This window comes from Asterias amurensis, chromosome 14 (genome assembly GCF_032118995.1).
Source record: "Asterias amurensis chromosome 14, ASM3211899v1".
Classification (NCBI taxonomy): domain Eukaryota; kingdom Metazoa; phylum Echinodermata; class Asteroidea; order Forcipulatida; family Asteriidae; genus Asterias; species Asterias amurensis.
In genome coordinates this window covers 18,541,974-18,565,749 of record NC_092661.1, presented here as the reverse complement: position 1 = coordinate 18,565,749, position 23,776 = coordinate 18,541,974, and the positions used below count along the sequence as shown (strand labels likewise).

The following is a 23,776-nucleotide window of genomic DNA, read 5'->3' as shown; positions in this document are numbered from 1 at the left end:
TCTTTGTTTTTATTTGTCATTATTTCTCCTATTTCTTGTATTGAAGTATTTATGAATTCAGGTTTGAATTGGTCCATTGGCACCTATAAAGAAGTTGATGAGTTATAAGGCCACTTGCTCAACATCTTCAACTTATAATAGATGTTAAATTTGCATCGGGGATAAAGAATATTAATTTTGGTTTTTTTACCCATACACCGATGTGTGTTAGTACTGTATACTCAGTACTTCCCGAGTCCTGTGAAAAAAAAAAACCAAAATTAATATTCTTTATCCCCGATGCAAATTTAACATCTATTATATCGTTGCGGTACCCGCTGCCAAAACATAGGATTCAAACTGCCTCTAGCTGCCGGGCAACCTCGGTAGTCTAGTTGGTAAGACACTGCTCTAGAATTGCAAGGGTCGTGGGTTCGAATCCCACCCGAGTAACATGCCTGTGATATTTTTTTTCACAGGACTCGGGAAGTACTGAGTATACAGTACTAACACACATCGGTGTATGGGTAAAAAACCAAAATTAATCTTCAACTTAAGAAATTCAAGCGTTGCACTGAAGGGATGGGGAGGGGTGGGGGTACCTATGCAGGGAAAATATTGCTTGGACTCGCTTTGTGATCCCGGTGATGCTCCGAGATGTTCCTTGATGACTTTTCCTCTTGACCATTTAACCAATATTTTTTTTATAAAGATTGCATTTGAACACTCATAAAATGCATGAACTTAAAACAAAAAAAAGTGGGGAAAAGCGTAGCAGGATTGATTTTCAAAACTTGGTGGCAAATTCGTAAATGTGGCGGGTGCCATAGAAAGCATGGCAAAGTGCCAAGCTTTATTTTTACATGTTGGAGAGTACTGCATGCCATTGTTAAACTATTTTCATTTTACTACAAATTAATATTAATAAATGATCATGGTTAATAACTAAAATACTCTTGAGTATTTTACATAAAGCAAATAAACAAATCAAGTCCAAAGACTACTTCAGTTGCCACGTCATTACACTCTCAACCATCACGAAATACATGTACAGTATGAACAAGTGTAGCTTAATTTAGTATTGACTCGGCTACCAAAGGCTACCAAATCTATAATCTAATACATTTGTTTATTAGGCAATTGCAATTAATGACACTATTCATCAGGCATACTAACGTATTACATAAACATCATTGTATTTCTCCAAAAGCCAAAAACTTCAAAAGCAAAATTCAATTTCACAGCTGTTTTGCTACTTTTTTGACTTAAACATGAAGTTGTTGCTACAGGTTGACAGGTTCAGTCAAATTAGCTAATGTCCTGCATATAAGACACTGCTTATCTGATTTTCAAAAGTCCAACTTCATCACTGCTTGTTATGTGACAGTGCATCTTTTCAGGGGTATTAAAATAAGATTTACATCAGAAATCAACACTAAATATACGCCAAGCTTTGTTAAACTTAGCCATCAGTGTGTGGTAGACACCACTCCACTGCTCTATCAGTTGCATTTATAACATTCAAATCACGAGCATTGACTCGATACTGAAATGGAACAAGACGATTTAGCTTCTTACGAAAGTCACACATTTCTAGACCATTGTACTTCATCACTTCGCCAAATGAAGGCACTTTAGTCAATGGTGGTACCCCGAAACCCCCACCCATAATTTGTGCACGCAGATATGCAAGAAAGTAAGGGGAACTATCATAGTAGTCCATCCAGGTATGGAGTCCAATATCAAATTTACGCATAAGATTTTTTAAATCTCTGCCTGTATCCAGACAATATGCTACAAGACATCTTTGATATTCTTTGTGGTCAGGTTTACAGAGAGCCTGAGGTAGAAATTCAACCCAGTTAATTGTTTCAGTAACAATTACTGAGGAGCAGTTACTTTGGTTAAGAAGGGGTTTGAAGTTTTGTAAAAGCTTGGCAAAACCAATATAGTCAGCAAGATTGGATGTGAAGATGCGGTCATAGTTGGACATCTTAAGAGACTTGTGATTTGAAGGAAAATCCATAGAGTTGGCCAGAGAAACTTGGATGTAAAGTCTTCTCTGCTGGATTAGACTTTTTACTTTCTGTAGGAGTTTTGTGATGTAGTTGTGGTACATCACCATAGGGGTTGGGTAGGGTCTGGTCTCGGACTCCCTCACTCTCAAGCAATCCCACACTTTGAAAGGATGTGAATCTGGTCTGATGCAGTACACAAAGGCAAAATCTTTTGGGCTTGCCTTTGGTGCATTCCGATCCCTAACTAGCGTTTCATAACCTGGAGCTGCTGAAGCTCCACGTCCCGTTAGTGTTGGGTTATCAAATGACATTGTCCCTTGTTTCGTCTCTTTGGGGAGGAACAAACCATGGTCAAACCATTCTTCAGTTTGCTTTTTAACAGCAGGTGACTGTAAAGGATTGGTATAAAAATACTTAACATGATCCCCATGCTTTTGTTTAAATTTCTCAAATGCAGTTTGTCTTTGTTTTCTGAGATTTATTGAGGATTGTATCTTTCGTTGGCATTCTAAGGATCTCCATTTGTCCCAAACTTGACTCATGTCTGAAAGATCTTCATCTTTAACTTTGACCAACCCTTGAGTGACCTCTGTGAGACTTTGAGGGGTCATCTGAATGAGCTCATCCAAGCTGGTCTTGATCAAGTCATACTCTTTCTTTGCAATGTGAACTGAGTACCAGATGGTAGTCAGACTGCTCTCAATTCCCTCAGTGCCTGCAAACCGAACCAACATAAAGAGAAACAAGACATTCCTTGCCATGACAAAAGGGTCAAAGTCATTGAGAGTGACGTAAAGACTTCCCTGGTACCTGGCAGGAAGGGAAGCTGCTGTCAAGACAGTGTTGCGTAAGTCTCCGCAACCAGCTGACAATATATGATAATCTTTGTTCAAGTCAGTTTTCTTTATTGACCCATCAGACCATTCATTGGTATCAAGTTGCAAGAAGTCTTTGGCAATAGTGTTTCCCAAATAATAAGGGGAACCACCCTGTCTGTCTCTTTGCATTCTGAAGTTTAATAGTCCAATTTGAGCTGCTGTTGATTTGATGTCTTCCTTGGCCTTGATGCAAAAACCTTTATGGTTGACCCAATCACTACTTTGACACTCTCTGTTACAGTACCATGCTATGTTGCAACCTCCACACTGAAAGAAATAGATAGTATTTTGAAGTGGTTAGTGTATTCATTTTTTTCCAATAAAAAATCACAGTTGTTATTTATCAAAACCAGAGAAAACATCAAACAATAGCACCATGTAATGTTGCAACCTCCACACTGTAAACAAGAAGTTTCAATGCAGTATTTCAAAGCTATCAAAGTATAAGGTTTGACAAAACCGATCCTTCAAACAAATCTTTTCTTGGTGCTTGAGAAGTTTTTAAAACATGCTTCTAGACTGTGCCCTTCTTTTGCATTATTGTGCATATTTTTTAGCATGCACATGACTTAGATGCACATAATATTAATTTACACACAGAGTCATACATACAAACATACATATAGGGCATTTGTATAGTGCCACTACGTCAAGAACGCAGCGCATTAGATAGGATATAGAGAATGTTTGATACACTTCTTAAATAAAAAAAAAGAGACATAAAAATAGACGTTTTTGATAGATGTTTTAAAACCCTCCAATTCTCACTTTATTTATGAAAATAAAGTGTGCTCAAAACATTTTAAAGATTTGGGGAACCAGACAGTCTGCAAGTATGGTATTCAAGGAACGTGAACGAAGATTCAGTTTCAATGAGGTAAACCAATGAAAAAATGTTTTATAACATTTGTTCCCTTTATTCTGAGGGTGTTAGTTGTAGTTTTGAGAATACTGGCGTTCTACCAAGACTATTAGCAAGTTCGATTGTGCACCAAGGTTAACTAAAGATTGACTATTTTGACTAAAATCCAGGCTGGTCGACCATTGGTTGACTGCTGTGGTAGACCATTTTTGGAACCAGCCTCATGCCCATGGTTTCTTCACTGGTCCCAACAGCCTGTTCAATACTAATATTTGTAAAGGGCAGAAGGGAACCAGTGGTACGGAAGGCAATGGAGTGTTGAATACAGTGGTACCGATGGTTGACAAAGGTTCCAAACGAGTCGTTAGAGTGAGTGCGTCACTGCGCATGTTCATTGCTGGTCAGTAGTCGACTAAATGTGAGCACTAGAACTTGCTCTCTGTGTATGCACAGCAAAAATCTACCCAGTGTTTTAACAACGTAAACTATTAGACTCTGGTATGTCTGCTGCCACCTAGTGGCCCATAGTCCCCAATTCATCACATTAAGTTTTATGATGTAAGGAATTGAGCTTGACTTATATTCAGCATTCATGACAATATGTGAGAATCTTGTCTTGAACTTTCCCAATTCACAACATACCTCTTTCATTGTACCCTTCTTATTGCATTTGTTGCATGATCTTGTTCCAAATAATGGGCACTCTCTACTCCTATGTCTAGCTCTGTCTCTTTCTTCACATGTTGAGCTACAATACTCCGCCATCTTGCAATCAGGACAGTGAATGGTCTGTTCCAGTTGAACTTCACAACGCCAGCAATGTCCACGCTGAACGTCCATGTTTATTTCTTAGAAACAAAGACAAAAAATAGTAATACATTAAGGCCTGCGCTAAACGTCGCACTTTTGTCGTGTCGAACTCAAATAAAATTAGGAATTAAATTTGACAAAAGAGCGACGTTTAGTGCAAACCTTTTATTTAAGTTCGGCACTTCCGTGTGGCATGGCAAGCCCTGCCGTGCTACGCGGTAGCAGCACGACGCGGTGACAAACATCGCGCTCTTGCCGTGTCGAATCGAATTGAAAACATTTGAGTTCGGCTCGGCAAAAGTGCGATGTTTAGCGCAGGCCTTAGTTTTGCTAAATTTAACCACACTTTTGAGATGTTTTCTACCTACATTGTATCATTTGCTTTTTCAAAGAAAACATTCAAAGTCTGTCTTGCCTTAAGAATAAGGAAACACTAAAACAAGCATCGCTATAATAACTTCTGTAAAAAAATGGCACTGAGTACAAATTCTGAATATATGCTCACTGTTTTTTGTTTAAAATTAAAGTTATTACTTATTCAACACCTTAGCATTCATTTAATAAAAATTAAAAAAAATAGAAAACACACACTTTTCTTATACTGAAACACAAATTTTACACATTAACAACGATTTAAACAAAAACTTGCAATTTTCCTACTCACCTGGTATAATCTTTTTAAATGGGTCAGTTAATACAGATCTCCAGATGAATTATCATGAGCGCATTGTTGTCGACTTCTAGTTGGTTTATTGCACACACAAAAAACATCCATACATATGAAGAAGGAGTCATGGACATGTAGCACCATGTATCAGCCCTGGTTGTTATTGCACTGTGCTGGGTATTTCCCCATGTGTACAGTTGTACAGTAGCATTGACCTTGGCTGTATAGCGCCACCACACTTTAGGGTGTTGACATTTTCTCATGCAATGTAAACAACACAATGAGCCTCATAATAAAAAGTACCATGTTGCTAAACAAATATTTAGGGCGTTGATAACACACTATTCATTGTCATTCTCATAGATTCTTATAAAAATACAAATTTTGTTCAGTGTCAAATTTACTATTGAATTTAATTTTGAAAAGATCTAATTCAACATTGTAGAGTATTTTTTATGGGAGGGCTTAACAAAGTTGAGCCTGAATGAACAACCAAGGAAACTGAAATATGTTTGCCAAAGACCTTGATATTTTATTCTCTTAAACTCAGCAGTTTTTCATTTCATCTTTATTCATCTTTGACCCCTTTTCAGTATACAATTTAAAGGGGGAAAATTGTTTCTGCGTATAGTTTAAACTTGAGCTCTATCTAGCATGCGTGAAACTTCTTCCTAAATTCAATTCAATTTTTTTTTCTTCAATTCATTATGGTTTATTAAAAATATCACAAAATACACGACAGAAGTTAAAAAGACTAAAATTGGCGTGTTTACATTCATTATTGTTAACAATGACAAAAAACAAAAAACACAGACTTAAAAGAAGAGAAGAAAAGCTCCAGGCATGAATGCACAAAAAAGATAAAATTTGATTAAATTTGATAAACATTTGATAAAACTGACAATTCATTATTATTAAAAATTACAAGACAAAAAACTCTGACTTAACAAGGAGTAGAAACTGTAGGCATGAATGCACAATTTAAAAATTTGAGGAAGTAAAAAATGAGGAAGTAAAGTAACTTTGATCAAGTATTGGCATACAATTGACTACAATAACAACAACATATTTTACACCATTGGTTTGGGGAAGATTTCAATTCATACACTTAGGGGTCCTGTTCAAAGCTCACAATAACAAGCCTTTGGTTTAACTGTTCCTATTTCACTGCAAATAAAAAGTAGACCATAATTGTGGTTAATAAGTAAGACCTTCTTTGCACACAAACAGTATCAGTCTTAAGATTGTTTTTATCAGATTGTAATTCAAACACATTGCATTGTTATTGTTTGTAAAAACGGGTAGTTTTTGTACCCCTTTTGTTTGGTTGCTTTTGTATTGCTTAAGCGCTTTGTATCGATTTTATAAAAAAGTGCTAATAAGGTTATAATTATAGTCATCATTGAAACAAATAAACAAATAAAATTAATTACAATAACTCTCTTAGTTCCAACATTAATAACCCATCACCATCAAATATTAACTAGCAGTTTGGATAATAAAGCATAAAAATATCTGACAGACAGTTAAAATTAGTTACTGCGTTTGACCCTTCACCACAAAATGCATTGTTATTAATTACTAAAGCATGCAAGGCGTACTTGTTTAGATAAACCTATTAGGCTACAAAAGCAAACTTAACAGAGTTTCAATTCTACAGATTGTTTGTCCACAAAGATTAGACCTTTGTAACTGAAGATGTTCCTGCAGGTTGAATTCAGTCTAAATACTATAACTTGAAATCTGGTTTTTATCAGATTGTTATTAAAGCAACAATTGTTAGTAATACGCCTGTGATATTTTTCATAGGACTCGGGAAAGTACTGAGTACATAGTGGTAACACACATCGGTGTATGGGTAAAAACCAAAATTAAACTTCTTTATCCCTGATGCAAATTTAACATCTATTTTAATATTTTTTTTTTAGTTTATATAACACTCAAGCAGATTCTTGCCATTTGATTGGAGGATTGTCCGTCACGTGATAGCAAATAAAAGTACTATAGCATAGTACTACGTCACTCAGTGTGCATTTTTCGTTCCATCAAAAAGTACTATTGCACGCTGAGGCACATAGCATTCGGCTTCTGCGTGTCTCAAAATAGCTGAACGCACATTGTCAGACAGACCGACCCAAACAAAATGGGTGTAATTTCCAGTTAGAAATTGTAGGCCTACGCTTTCCTTTGTTTATTTTGAAAGTTTTACCCTCCAATCAAAATGACAAAGATCTACTGTACTTGGAATGTTTTTCATTTGTGCAATAGTGCAAATATGTTCATTTGTTGAAAGATGGAATGTTCCATTCAACTCAGCTCCGCCTTGTTGAATAGAACATCTTTCAACTCATGAACATATTCGCACCATAGCACTCATAAACATTCATTATTTGTATAATATTGTTTCTACAGGTCATTGTGTCATTGGAATATAATGAACATGATTAAATGTATGTCTCCAATCCTAAAAGGTGTGTTTGGTCACTCTTTACTCCAGGTTTAATTGAATCAAGTAGAATGCACTTGTCACAAACTTTGCACAAAGCAACTTGCCAGGCTGAACTCTTTACTTGCATGTGACTGAATGAAAAAAGGTTAGCCCAGGTGCCATGATTATTTATAAGGCTTTTTTGAAACGCTTTGACTTCCATATCAATAATTGAAGCTAAGCACTTAAAGCCATTGGACATTTCTGAACAGAAGAAAAATTAAAAGTTCACAGATTAACAAATAACTTACAGGATTTACAGAAGGTAATGGTGAAAGACTTCCCTTGAAATATTATTCCATGGAATGCTTTACTTTTTGAGAAAACCTTAAATAAAACAATTATCAATTTTCGATATCGAGAGTAACGGATGTATTTGTCATTACACGGCCAAACGTGCGGGAACAAGGGTGGGTTTCTCCGTTATTTTCTCCCAACTCCGATGACCGATTGAGCCTAAATTTTTACAGGTTTGTTATTTTATATAGAAGTTGTGATACACGAAGTGCGGGCCTTTGGGCAACTCTTTATCGATGTTGTGCGATTGCTTTAGAGTAAATGCACATTTTGCCACTTTTCTACCTCCATGCTTCAATCCTCATTAAATATTCCTTGTCAGTTTTGTTAGTACAACGTTTTACATTGATATGTAAGATCTACATGCACCCAATCAGATTTTAAGCTATATTGAACTTATGTCGAACTTCATTTGCCCTTTAGCCATCAGTGTGTGGCAGAAACCACTCCACTGCTCTGTCACAGAGATATATCAGAGTCAAGTCACGAGCATTGATTCGATACTGAAATGGAACAAGACGATTCAGCTTCTTACGAAAGTCACGCATTTCTAGACCATTGTACTTCATCACTTCACCAAATGAAGGCACATTGGTCAATGGTGGTACCCCAAGACCCCCTGCCATGATTTGTGCACGCAGATATGCAAGAAAGTAAGGGGCATTATCAAAGTAGTCCCCCCAGGTATGAATTCCAATATCAACATTGTTCATAAGCTCTTCAGAATCCCTGCCTGTGTCCAGGCAGTATGATGCAATGCAAGATGCATGTTCTGTGTTCCCAGGTTGACAGACAGCCTGAGGTAGAAATTGTGTCCAGTTTATTGTCTCAGTAACAAGTACTGAGTAGTGGTTACTTGAATTTAGAAGTGGTTTGAACAGTTGTAAAAGCTTGGCAAAACCGATGAAGTCACCAACATTGGATGTGAAGATCCTGTCATAGGTTGACATCTTGAGAGACTGATGTATCGGAGGAAAGTCCATACAGTTGGCCAAAGAAACTTGGATGTTAAGTTTTCCTTTCTGGATGAAACTGTTGACTTTCTGGAGGAGTTTTGTGATGTAGTTGTGGTACATCACCATAGGGGTTGGGTAGGGTCTGGTCTCGGACTCCCTCACTCTCAAGCAATCCCACACTTTAAAGGGATGTGAATCTGGTCTGATGCAGTACACAAATGCATAATCATTTGGTCTTGCTTTTGGTGCATTTTCAAATGTCATTAAGAGTTCATAACCTGGAGCTGATTCAGCTCTACGTCCTGTCAGTGTTGGGTTATCAAAAGACATTGATGTTTGTTTTGTTTCTTGTGGTAGGAACAATCCATGGTCAAACCATTCATCCATCTGTTCTTTAACTTTAGAAGGCGGCAAGCGATTGGTTAAAGAATACTTTCCATACTCCTGTATATGGTTCTCAAATGCAGTTTTTCTTTGTTTTCTGAGATTGATTGAGGATGGTTTCCCTCGTTGGCATTCAAGTGATCTCCATTTGTCCCAAACTTGACTCATGACTGCAAGATCTTCATCTTGAACTTTGACCAACCCTTGAGTGACCTCTGTGAGACTTTGAGGGGTCATCTGAACGAGCTCATCCAAGCTGGTCTTGATCAAGTCATACTCTTTCTTTGTAATGTGAACTGAGTACCAGATGGTAGTCAGACTGCTCTCAATTCCCTCAGTGTCTGCAAACCGAACCAACATAAAGAGAAACAAGACATTCCTTGCCATGACAAACGGGTCAAAGTCATTGAGAGTGATGTAAAGATTTCCCTGGTACCTGGCAGGAAGGGAAGCAATAGTCAAAACAGTGTTGCACAAGTCTCCGCAACCAGCTGACAAAATATGATAGCCCCTGTTCAAGTTAGTTTTCTTTATTGACCCATCAGACCATTCATTGTTATCAAGTTGAAGGAAGTCTTTGGCAATAGTGTTTCCAAAATAGTAAGGGAAACCACCAAGTCTGTCTGTACGCATTGTGAAGTGCAGTTGTCTAATTTGAGCTGCTGTTGATTTGATTTCTTCCTTGGCCTTGATGCAAAAATCTTTATGGTTGACCCAGTCTCTTCTTTGACACTCTCTGTTACAGTACCATGCTATGTTGCAACCTCCACACTGAAAGAAAGAGTTAAGAATGTGAAGTGATTATAGTGTTATTCAAATAAAAAGTTCCCAATTGTTATTTATCAAAACCAGAGAAAACAAAATACCGGTCCTAATCCAAAAGAAAATTAATTTTGTTGGGTTATTTCAACTTTCAAAATTCATGTTCTAGGAGCCGTTGGTGATGGAAATTTCTCCAGTCCTTTTACCAACATACCTCTTTCATTGTACCCTTCTTGTTGCATTTGTTGCATGATCTTGTTCCAAATAAAGGGCACTCTCTACTCCTATGTCTAGCTCTGTCTCTTTCTTCACATGTTGAGCTACAATACTCCGCCATCTTGCAATCAGGACAGTGAATGGTCTGTTCCAGTTGATCTTCACAACGCCAGCAATGTCCACACTGAACGTCCATGTTTATTTCTAAGACACAAAAAGAGAAACAAAATTAACTTAAATTATCTCTAAAAATATGGCAGTTACTCCTTGAACGGCTTCTGACTGGCAACCCCTGAACAAAGTTTTTTTAATAAGAGGGCCAGGTCGCTGACATAGTGCTAGATATAGTTCAGTTGGTAAACCACTATTAATCCGAAGTTTGCAGTTGTCCTGATCTAGTCCTGATCTAGTCAACTTTTCTTTGTTAAATGCAAAATTAGTTGAAATTTATCCAGCCAGTTTCCGTTGTGGTTTCTTTTTAATTTATCCATAATTTGATACATCTGGTAGTTGATTTAAATCCACTTTAGGAACACATGTTTGAATTTATTTGTTTTAAAGACACTGGAAACTATTGGTAATTGTCAAAGATCAGTCTTCTCACTTGCTGTATCTCAACATATGCATAAAACAACAAACCTGTGAAAAGTTGAGCTCAATCGGTCGTCGAAGTTGCGAGATAAAAATGAAAGAAAAAATGCCTTTGTGTGCTTTCAGATGCTTGATTTCGAGACCTCAAATTCTAAATCTGAGGTCTCAAAATCAAATTTATGGAAAATTACTTCTGCCTTTAAAGCATGAAGTTAACTCTTGGCTTTTCAAAAACTTTGAATACTCACCTTGAAGTCAAAGTACTGTTTTCATAAACCAATCCTAAATATTTATGTGATGTGTTTGAGTTACTATTGGAAGTTTATTTTCTTTCTGTTGTCAGTGTAGAAGCCTGGATTGAGTTCTGAAAGTTATAAAGTCTGTTGGTCTTTTTTATGTAAAAGTTGAGCTGTTATTGCTCAATCTATTCCTAAAAGGGGGTTCCCTTGATGAGAAATGTCATACTTCACTTGTAATGTCAAACCATTCAGACAAAACAACCTCATTTTATGAGTTTGCATATTCTAGCATGAATTGATTTTGAACAAAAACACCCATGCATGTTATTTCCTCCTACCTGTACAAATGTACCTAGTCACGCAATGAACAATAATCTCGGTCTGGATGCCAGTCTTTCAGAGTGCCACATTCATGCTTAAAACCTATGGTTTTGGCTCTGGCTGCAGTGCTCTGCCTTCCTAATTGAAGTCCCTTACTGAAATGGCATGTTTTCAAAATAACCGAGTGATCCTACGTGGTAGCTGAAGCCAAGCCATGGTTTCGAAGTAAACACATTTTTCACTTTGTTGTCAATGTTTTTAATCCAGCAACAACAACAAAAGTTTACGCTTTCAAGTTCACTGTACTTTGTAATGTATGGAAAGTACAAGTAGTACTGTACATACATTTTCAATTGTTTGTCAGCAATTATTACCTGATTTTATATTCTTGCGTGCCACGCATTATGTTGAAACACTTCTCACCATGTTTATATTTCACACATTTAAACATGCCCATGTGATCTCCTCTCGACCATACAGAATGGATCCTTGGTATGAAGATTATTTTAATATATATATATATATATATACGCTTTTGGTGAACAAGATGCAATGGCACAATTGTCACAAAAATTTAACCGCTGCAATGTATTAATTCTTTGATCAGCTTTTCCATCTTTTATTTTCAAAATGCATGATGCATTCTTTATTACACTTTCTTACAAAACTAAAAGTATTTCCAAGTAAAACGTCATTTACTTACATACAAGCAGTGTTTGTAACTTCAGTTAAAAGTTAGAAATCAAGTTTTTTTTAACAAGTGTACAGGTATGATGAATGATTTCATATTGATACAAAATGTTTAAAGGTAAAGTATACTTTTCAAAAGTATACTTTACGTTTGAACATTTTTATTGGATTAAAACAATGGAACCAAATTAAATGCTTCTAAACCCCAAAACAGTTGAACAATCAACAGAAAAACAATCAAAAAAATGAATGCTTCTAAGTGAAACCCCCCCCCCCCAAAAAAAAAAAAAAAAATCAAACAATCTTATGCTTCTAAGACCCCAAAAACAATTGAATGCTTCTAAAACAAAAATAAAACCCAAATCAAATAATCTAATGCTTCTAAGACCAAAACACCTATAGAATGCTTTTAAAAAAAAACAATGCAGTTTCCAAAATAATACGGGGGAGCATGAAGTCTGAGTGTACATTTTCATTTTCTGTCACATCATTGGGCACTATTTTGAGAATGGTCAAATTAAATGCGATGCTCATACAACGCTTACTAATAATAGAGTACCAATCTGTTTTGATTGCATGAAGCATAAATAAGCACCTGCAAATTCTTGCATACCATCCAGTGTTAAAATGCACTTCTCACCATTGTTGCACATTTCAACATGCCCATGTGATTTTTTCTCGACCAATCAGAATAGATAAACTATCCCGTGTATTTATGAATATTGTTGTAATATGCTTATACGCTTTTGGTGAACAAGATGCAATGGACCCATCCCATGAAATATGCTTATTACATTCACGCATGCGTACAGACCCTGTTGGTTGGCAAACACCTTAGAGTTGTGCACTAAGCAGACGCGCAATCGCATCTGCGTCACGCACCCATTAGCCGTGTATAAAACAGCGCGATGTTCCCTCATTTTGCCAACCAAAACGTTATAGTGCGCACGTGCTATGTGCAATTTACATATTTCATGGGAAGGGTCTGTTGCACAATTGTCACAAAAAACACTAGCTGCAATGGATCAGCTTTTCCACCTTTTATTTTCATTATACATGATGCATTCTTTTTACACATCACAAAATGATTCCTTTAAATATTTTCAAATAAAGCGTTATTTATGTAAAATATTCAAACCTCTCAGATGATTGGTGTTTAGTGTAGTTTCACACAGGGTTTCAATGGGTAAACTCAATACAACTCTACAGATGCACACAAAATAGTTGTTCTGACTATACTGTTCAAAAACTTCATCCAAATAGACTTAAACTGTCATTGTAATGACGCAATTAATGAACAGTCGGTAGACAAATTGTGTAAATCGACTTGGTAGTTTATTTTATAACTCGGCGAGGAGCAGGTGAACTAAAATAACAAATAATGAAATAGTTAATTAATTTACTCAATAATCAAATCAAATATACAAGAAGGGTATTTAGAGAAAACAAGCAATCAGAGGTTTCTAGAAATATTAAAGAAAATGCAATTGAAGGTTTCCGGAAAGATTATAAGAAAATAAACAATCAATACCCTCCAAAAAGATTAAAGAAAATGAGCAATTGTGGGTCTCCAGATTGATTAAAGAAAGCAATTATTAAAGGCTTCATCAAATCAACGTTGCACCAATTCGATAACAAACGATGAACAATTATAACAATTATAGACCAAACTTACAAATTGTTTCTGGGGAAAATCACTTCAATCAACACAGTGAGACATTACGGTTATGTACAGAGGTTTAAACCTGGTATAGAATAAACCTGGGATAGGATAGAACAAAACTGTTTGGAAATACAAACAGTATAATAAAAGTAATTTAAGAAACAAACATGTTGTGTCCAAAATAAGACTTTGGAGAATAAAACAACTTTGCCAGTGGCACCATAAAACCTTTGCATACCCAAATTTAGTGTTGAATCTATTTTGGATCCCAAATAAATACAGAATAGCTTTTGGACTAGAAAAATAACTTCAAATAGCCCGAATCATCAAAATAGACAGGAAGTAATTTTACCATAACCAATACATTTATACAATTGCAATAAGTGACATTAAATATTATACAATGTAGAAATATACTACTTACGAAATTGTCAATGACAAACTAGCTGGGGTTGACTACGGAAAATACGGCGAACTTGACCAAAACGGAACCAGAAACAGAAGAGATAAGAAATACCATCAGCAAGGTACCTGTGTAATGAAAAAGAGTCTTGCCACACCCTAAACAAAATTCCTAAGATGCCAGCAGGTGATTTGCCGTGGTCACTGATTTGTGACATGCAAAAACGGATGAACTAAAAACGTAAGAGAAACGTTCAAAAAAGTAGCAACAGTAAACACATCACCGGTGGGAGATGACATAAACTGATACAGATCTAGAATTGGATCTGAACTAGACGAAATCGATATTCAAAACAACCTAAAATAGAAAATAGACTCAAACTGACCTTAGTGTGAAAAACAGAGTTTTTCAAAACAGACTCTAACTGCTGAAAACAGGCCCCTGTAAATAGAGAGTAAATAGAGAACAAGGGTTTAGAATACACATCTTTATTACCATAAACTGAGATAAACACTGTAGTTCAAAGGTCACTTTGTGAACAACCTTCATTAGGAATCAAAACAAATCATAAAGCAGTCTTATTAGCAAACTTGGATAGTTGTTAGAGCTTTGTCCTTGTTCTCAAAACCCAGGACTGGACTCACAGATGGATTTATGCAATACTACATACATGCACGAGGCCAAAATAAAGACATTGTGATGCGAATGATTACAACTCTTTGAACTAAAGTGCTGTGTGATACAATCAACATTAACGTTATAACCACAAAATTAAGCAATTTGATTTAAAGGATTTGGGTACCTTTTCAAAATGTCCATAGATTTACATTAAACTTACAGGGTTTGAAGATAATGATAGTGGAAAGCTTCCCTTCAAATATTACTTACTGAGGTGCTGTAGTTTTTGAGAAATTAGTAAAACATTGTCATGAAAATACATTTGTAATGCTTAAAATAATTTTCGTCTCATGAGACGAAAATTATTTTCATGACATTGTTTTACTCATTTCCCCAAAACTACAGCACCTCAGCACGTAATATTTTCAGGGAAGCTTTCTACTATCATTATCTTCAAACTGTGTAAGTTTAGTGTAAATCTGTGGACATTGTGCTTTTTGTCCTACAAAAGTTACATAGACCCTTTAACAATTCTCAATCGAAACCACTTCTCCCAAAATAGACTTCAACTGTAAAACATTTTAAATTAGCAGAAATACAAGACAAACATGTGAAACAAGAAGACGGAAGCTTTCAGCAAATGTTACTCTTACACCTCATCAGTATGACCAAACTCAGACTGATATTTAAGATAATAATAAAATGGAGTAACTCTCAATATAAATGAAGCATGAGACAATGAATACAATCAGTTCCACATCAATGAAACCTAACATTGTTTTCCCTGATTGTAAGAAAGGTTAACATAATCACAGTCACAATATTCTAGATATTTGGATGGAACTAAAGTTCTTGAGGAAGAGTTATACATTTTGTATTATAGTAAACTCACATAAACACAAGAAATACTACAACCAATACGGTAATATCAATTCCAAAAAAACTGACTGTTAAAACTACAACTTATAACATCAAAGATCAAAAGCTCACCCTAAGCTATGGCTATGATGACCCCGATCTTCCATCTCACAGGTTTACCAAAGTTCACCACTGTGCTCATCAATTTGGAATGACTCCTGATGCCTATACTGTGCATGACTTTTAAAGCCTTAACTTTTGCTGGTCACTGATGCCAGACGAGATTGGTTAGTTCAAAAGTTCACTGAACATTTATACAACTAAGTTTGAATTTGATGATTACTATTGGTCTGTTCATCACTTTCTTTGACATTGGTCACCGATCCTGTGGTGATGTACCTCAATATTTCTTTGCTGACAAAGGAATTTCTCCTTGTATAACTCAATATATCTCAACTTATTTCAACTTGACCCATAAAATCACTGAAAAGGCCACGGCTGGAGACGAGCAGTCCTAGAGGGACACTAATCCCTTCCACTTGAACAAGAGAATATGTGGCAATAAGGAAATACACGTAGTTGTTTTTTTCTCAAAAACTCCCTTAACACAATGAGCTTACATAGAAAGTGTTATAATTAGCTTGACACTCTGTATTTCCATACATTTATGTCTCCCTTGTAGGAACTTATGGGAAGACTCACTTAAAGGCAGTGGACACTATTGGTAATTACGCAAAATAATTATTAGCATTAAACCTTACTTGGTGACGAGTAATGGGGAGAGGTTGATGGTATAAAACATTGTGAGAAATGGCTCCCTCTGAAGTGCCATAGTTTTCACAAATTTAATTTTGAGACCTCAGATTTAGAACTTGAGGTCTCGAAATCAACCATCTTAACGCACACAACTTCGTATGACAAGGGTGTTTTTTCTTTCATTATTATCTCACAAGTTCGATGACCGATTGAGCTCAAACTTTCACAGGTTTGTTATTTTATGCATATGTTGAGATACACCAACTGTGAAGGCTAGTCTTTGACAATTACCAATAGTGTCCACTGCCTTTAAGCAGTAGGTTTGTGTAGAAATCATTATAATTAGCTTGTCTTCAGCTGGTCACTCTGTATATATATTTATCTTACCCTTGTTGAAACATGTGAACATATTAACTTTTGGTCAGCAGTTTTGCTAGCTCTTTTGTGGGAACATTTTGTGAGGAATTTGCAAGCTCCATACGTGTATTTATAATTAAAGCTAAAAACTACTTCAATCCACATTTACCACTTCAATCCTAATTAAATATTCCTTGACAGTTTTGCGCAGTATAACTTTTTACAGTGAGAAGTAAGATCTACATTGTACATGGACCTGATTAGATTAAAGTCACCTGGAAATATAATTTTTTTCTTCAAAAATTAGAGTATATTGTTTATGAACAATAAAATAATTTTTTGAGTAAATGTTTTTAACGATTTATATGTTTAAAAAATAATTAAAGTTGTTTGGGGGTGACTCCGCCTACCCCTTTTGTGACGTCAATCCAGGCAGACTTTGCCTTGATCGAACATCGAACACATGTAGGTGCAAGTACATGCAAGTCCTAGTCGTGAGTTTGTACGTTTCAAAAAAGTTTTTTTTCTTGCATTTTTCCGGCAATGTTGACCAGGTGTAATGCTGCTGGATGCAGCAAAACAACTAAAGATGGGGTCAGTTTGCAAAGCTGTCGTGCCACCCATTTTGACATGAAGAGAAAAGATCTTTTCTAAAACATGACGCCATCCCAACAATTTTTGCAGCTAGTGGGAAGTCGAAGAAGGTACCTGAAAGACAGGATGAACCTAAAGGAGCATTTGCCTGAAAACTTGAAAACAATCCGGTATTGTTTCAACTTTGAGGGCATGTTTTCAGCTTGCGCCAAGCGTCACTATCTTGTGTTGGCACTGCTTGCGATTCACCGTGCTGGGTAATCGGAGTGGATCAGCCGCACAGCAGCCATACAGTGCGTGCAGTCTGTGACCGTAGTTCTGTACGTAAGCATCATACGATCAGGTATCCAGACGTAGTGTACGGGGCCAGACTACACAATTCTCTTCAAATATTGCGCCTCGATTGACGTCACAAACAGCGCTCTCTCGGGTCGGGCCTACTTTTAAATTTGTAAATAAAATGGAAACCAATTTTTAAGTACCTTAGTTAATTGTTTATTCATATTCCACTCATCAAAACATATTTTAGTGACAAAAGCTATATTTTGACAAAATACCATTTCCAGGTGACTTTAAGCTATATTGATCTTAAATCTCAAATTTCATTGAACTTAGCCATCAGTGTGTGGCAGAGACCACTCCACTGCTCTTTCAGTTGCACTGATTAGGGTCAAATCACGAGCATTCACTCGATACTGAAATGGGACATGACGATTCAGCTTCTTACGAAAGTCACGCATTTGTAGACCATTGTACTTCATCACTTCACCAAATGATTTGTGCACGCAGATAGCCAACAAAGTGAGGGGCATTATCAAAGTACTCTAACCGGTTGTCACGTCCAATGTCAAAACTATGGTCGCCCAAATCCCTGCCTGTGTCCAGACAGTATGATTCAATGCAAGATTCATATTCTGTGTCCTCAGGTTGACAGTCAGCCTGAGGTAGAAAATGTGTCCAGATTAATGTCTCAGTAACAAGTACTGAGTAGTGATCACTAGAATTAAGAAGTGGTTTGAAGTCTTGCAGGAGCTTGGCAAACCCAACATAGTCAGCAATATTGGATGTGAAGATGCGATCATAGTTTGGCATCTTTAGAGAATTATGTACTGAAGGAAAGCCCATACAATAGGCTAGTGACACTTGAACAAAAAGTCTTCCATTCTGGATGAAGCTTTTTACCTTCTTGAGGAGTTTTGTGATATAATTGTGGTACATTTCCATAGGGGTTGGGTCTGGTCTGGTCTCAGACTCCCTCATTCTCAAGCAATCCCATACTCTGAAGGGATGTAAAAACGCTCTGATACAGTACACAAAGGCATAATCCTTTTGGCTCGGCTTTTTAGGGAAATCAGCTGCACACCCTGTTAGTGTCGGGTTATCAAATGACATTAATTCTTGTTTTTTTTCTTTGGGGAGGAACATTCCATGGTCAAACCATTCTTTAATTTGCTTGTCAGCATTGGATGATTGTGAACAATTTGTATAAATAAATATCTTGTCCTTGCCATACTTTTGTACAGTTTCTTCATCAATCAATTCTTTTCTTTGTTTTCTGAGATTGATTGAGGATGTTTTCTCCCGTTCGCATTCAAGTGATCTCCATTTTTCCCAAACCTGACTCATGACTGTAAGATCTTCACCTTGAACTTTGACCAACCCTTGAGTGACCTCTGTGAGTCTTTGAGGGGTCATCTGAATGAGCTCATCCAAGCTGGTCTTGATCAAGTCATACTCTTTCTTTGTAATGTGAACCGAGTACCAGATGGTAGTCAGACTGCTTTCAATTTCCTCAGTGTCTGCAAACCGAACCAACATAAAGAGAAACAAGACATTCCTTGCCATGACAAGGGGGTCAAAGTCATTGAGAGTGATGTAAAGACTTCCCTGGTACCTGGCAGGGAGGGAAGCGGCTGTCAAGACAGTGTTGCGTAAGTCTCCGCAACCAGCTGACAAAATATGATAGTCCCTGTTCAAGTCAGTTTTCTTCAATGACCCATCAGACCACTCATTGTTATCAAGTTGCAAGAAGTCTTTGGCAATGCACTTTCCAAAATAATGATGGAAAGCATCAAGTCTGTCCGTTTGCATTGTACAATATAACTCCCTTAATTGAGCTGCAACTGTCACTATAGCTGCCTTTGTTTTGTCGCATGACGTCTTATGATTTGCCCAATCACTTCTCTGGCAATCCTTGTTACAGTACCATGCGTTGTTGCAGCCTCCACACTGGAAAGAATAAACGAATGATTGCTTGTATATGAGTTAACACTTTGTGTAAAGAAAATGCATGTTGTTGTTTTTTGTGCCGCTATTATTATTATTATTATTATTATTATTATTATTATTATTATTATTATTATTATTATTATTATTATTATTATTATTATTATTATTATTATTATTATTATTATTATTATTATTATTATTATTATTATTATTATTATTATTATTATTATTATTATTATTATTATTATTAGCTGTTTCGAACTTTAGTTGGAACAGCTATTGAAATCGTCAAGATTTTTATTTGTTATTATTATTTGTTTCCGTCAAAAGCCCATAGGTTTAACCAGGGCATTTTGTTAAAGCCAAAAATCATACTTGGCTTAGTATAAAAGAGTCAGACCCTATATCATATTAAAGCTTAGGTCTTGAAGTTGCAGTGAAATGTAATTTGCATAAATTAAATAATTAATTAACTAAGTTATAACGACATGAATATTTAATTAGCCAATCTTTAGACTGCCATATCTCACAAACTATACGTCCGATCGCAATTTTTTTTTTCAATTTTGTGCTTTTTGGGTACTGTATAACTATTCCATGGCCTTAAAATCCGGACGATGTCACCATGACGTCATGTATTGCACGTTTTGTGTCTGTGCACAAACACAATGGCTCTTCAAATGTCAACATTTAAATGGTCAAAAACTTAATAACTTCAAAATTATTTATCTGTTTGTTTCCTAAATTTGATATTTTGTGTTGAAAAATATACTGATTCTAAAAATAATGGTTTCCGTCCATTAAAACCAATCAAGGGACGTCTATCATTAACGAATAAATTAAAATCTTGGCGTCATGGGTACAACGTAGTACTTCTGGATGTAGTCACTAAACTGGGTGCAGTTGGATTCATGGGGCTGTACACTTTCTCTATGGGTGTTTGCAATACAGTGTGGACCTGTTTGGATTGAGGACTTACTTGAGGGGAGTCTACGACGCTGTCCTGATGGTGGCATCATTGTATTTTTTTTTTTCTAACCGTGTTATGGACATACTCCATTGGATTTGTACACAACCAATAGGAATCCTACGATGGTTCAGGGTTTTCGTTAAAACGAATGTACGTTCTAATAGGTTTTTTTGTAAAAGGCATTGGATTGGGGTAAGTTACACACCATCGTGTACCTTATGAAATTTGTTAGTACGAAAAACACAATTTTAAAACTGTGATGTCATTACGTGATAATTTATGATAATTAGAAGCTTTAATGAGTTTTTCTTTGCAGCACTATATCTCAAGAAGTGAACGGCCGAATTCAAAGTTTTTTTCAGTAATAGACTCCTTAGTCATGATAGATTTGCATTGGGTAACCGTGACCCCGATTTGACCTCTTATTCCCGGTCAACCGGAAGTGGGACTATATCTCAAGAGTTACACAACCGATTTAATTATTTTCTTCAGTTATAGACTCCTTAGGCATTAAATTTTGTTGGGGAAAATTCGTGACCCCATTTTGACCTCTTCTTCCGAGTCAACCGGAAGTGGGACCATATCTCAAGAACTACACAACCGATTTTCAAACTTCTTTCAGTTTTAGACAACTTAGACATTAAATATTAACTTTGAAAACTGTGACCTTGTGTTGACCTTTATTTCCGGGTCAACCGGAAGTGGGATCATTTCTCAAGAACTATACAACCAATTTTTAAACTTTTTCAGTTATAGACTCCTTAGGCATTAAACATTAACTTTGAAAACCATGACCCCCATGTTGACCTTTTCTTCCGGGTCAACCGGAAGTGGGACCATATCTTAAGAACTACACAAACGATTTTCAATTTTGTTTTGGTTATTTACTCCTTTGACATTGGAAATTCGCATTGGCTGGCCGTGACCCCATGTTGACCTTTACTTCCGGGTCAACCGGAAGTGGGACCATATCTTAAGAACTACACAACCGTTTTAGACTCCTTATCTGAACCTCCATGTTTATTTCTAAAAAAAGTTCACAGATTTACAAATAACTTACAGGGTTTACAGAAGGTAATAGTGAAAGACTTCACTTGTAATAATATTCCATGAAATGCTTTACTTTTTGAGAAAACATTAAAATAGTATAAATTCTTGATAGCGAGAACTACGGATTTATTTTAAACACATGTCATGGGTGACACAGCGAAACATGCGGAAACAAGGGTGGGTTTTCCCGTTAATTTTCTCCCGACTCTAAGCCGATTGAGCCTAAATTTTCACAGGTTTGTTATTTTATATATAACTTGTGATACACGAAGTGTGGGCCTTGGACAGTACTGTTTACTGAAAGGGTCCAATGGCTTTAAGCAATGTTATTAATTTTCTTTTTAAAATAAGAAGTGCGGATAGAGGATTGAGCAGACATACCTCTTTCATTGTACCCTCCTTATTGCATTTGTTGCATGATCTTGTTCCAAATAATGGGCACTCTCTACTCCTATGTCTAACTCTGTCTCTGTGTTCACACGTTGAGCTACAATACTCCGCCATCTTGCAATCAGGACAGTTAATGGTCTGTTCCAGTTGAACTTCACAACGCCAGCAATGTCCACGCTGAACGTCCATGTTTGTTTCTAACATACAAGAGAGAAACAAAATGAACATAATTAATCACTCAAATAACGTTGATTTTTTTTCTTTCTTTTTTTTCCCTAGACTTTGTAAATAGAGAGACTCTAATGCACTCACATAGTCACTTGCACTTAATGGAAACACTACACTTCAATATATCTGACAGATATGTCACTTCATGAAAACACAAAAGTCAAACATGCGAGTTTCGAACTGTACTGTAGCACTAGTAAGTCATAAGTGAAAGGACGTGTTAAGATAGGTTACTTCGTAGGAACACAAAATTGTTACATGTAAAGCCTGGTTCATACTTCCTGCGAATGCAATATGAATGTTGACGTCACAAATTCGCATCAAATAGTTCGCAGCAGTTGAGGTGTGCTCAATTCTCTTGCCAATATCGCTCCGAAAACAGAGTTGTGAGGTCAAATTCACGTCAAATTCGCATCGCATTCTCAGTAAGTATAAACCAGCTTGCTAAAAATGTTAACATGAAGGATTATGCTAACAGTTTTTATAAAAAAATTTTTTAAAGATAGGTCACTTCGTGGGACAAGAGACAAGTTGTTAGCCATAATCAATTTTAGATTACAGTGAAACTCACCCTTTAAAATAACCACTAATGGTAGTTCTTTGGAGTAAATCCACAAAGGGATCCTACATCAAATCTGCCCGGTTATCACTGTGATATGATCTGTCTCTGTCTAGATTAAATATTATCATGCATTGCTGCAAAAATTAGACCTTGATCTTACCTAAGATCACCGCCTTGCACACACAAAAATGTTTTGTCAAGTGTGAGGAACACTCTATTTGTTTTGTGAGGATTGCGGATCTAAGTGTCAGAGATCTAATGATTAACAATGCATAAATGTAGTTGCAATGTGAAGGGAAGTTCCCAGATGTGAAATACACTTTGAAGTGTTTGATCAAGTTGCATAAAGGATTCTTATGGGCAATTCCAAGCAAACATGGACATGACACCAAAAAATAAAATTGTTGTCACAACTTTCTTTCCACTTAGAAGTTATAGGTAACATATGAAACCAGTTTATTTTTTAGTTGTTGACAAGGAATGAACCCAATTTTGCCAAATAAGAACTCAGCTTGGGCTCCCTGTAGGCTTAGGTAAATTGACTGGAAAACTGTAATGCGACTGACCTATAATTCGACTGACCATGGTTTTCCCATGTATTCCTAAAAGTTCAAGTTGCTGTCTATTTATATTATAAGTATCCTGTTAGATACTCATGTATAAGAGTTGTGTGTTACATGTAGAAAAACTTTCACAAGTTTTTTAGTTAGAGGAAACTTTTGAATTATGACTAGTGTAATTTTTACCATATTCTTTTTGTGTAATGCGACTGACCGCTTTTTACAATGTTATAACACCCAGAGCACAAAGCCCACAACATTTCTAATATCATCAATTCAAAGCCTTGGGTTTCAAGTACAAATCAGTCTATAAACTTAGTGGAAATAGTATCTCACATAGAACTATTAGCACCAAGATCAAGAAATGACACAGAAAAGTG

General features: G+C 36.2%; 3 protein-coding genes and 1 pseudogene across 3 annotated transcripts in view; 1 reads left to right on the top strand and 3 right to left on the bottom strand.

Annotated features, from left to right (window-relative positions):
• LOC139947222 (pyridoxal kinase-like) overlaps nt 1-23,776 on the top strand; it is an 84,076-nt gene that overhangs the window by 13,735 nt on the left and 46,565 nt on the right. The gene's annotated exons all lie outside the window — the stretch shown is intronic.
• LOC139947232 (uncharacterized) lies at nt 256-5,366 on the bottom strand. Its single transcript, XM_071945110.1, has 3 exons — nt 5,212-5,366; nt 4,380-4,585; nt 256-3,142 (listed from the first exon to the last, which is right to left on the bottom strand). The coding sequence occupies exons 2-3, from the start codon at nt 4,575-4,577 to the stop codon at nt 1,442-1,444; spliced, it is 1,899 nt and encodes a 632-aa protein (XP_071801211.1). The 5' UTR covers nt 4,578-4,585; nt 5,212-5,366; the 3' UTR covers nt 256-1,441.
• LOC139947477 (uncharacterized) lies at nt 5,689-11,257 on the bottom strand. The gene is made up of 3 exons (XM_071945401.1): nt 11,157-11,257; nt 10,316-10,521; nt 5,689-10,110 (listed from the first exon to the last, which is right to left on the bottom strand). The coding sequence occupies exons 2-3, from the start codon at nt 10,511-10,513 to the stop codon at nt 8,419-8,421; spliced, it is 1,890 nt and encodes a 629-aa protein (XP_071801502.1). The 5' UTR covers nt 10,514-10,521; nt 11,157-11,257; the 3' UTR covers nt 5,689-8,418.
• Nucleotides 15,292-22,924, bottom strand: LOC139947478 (uncharacterized; annotated as a pseudogene).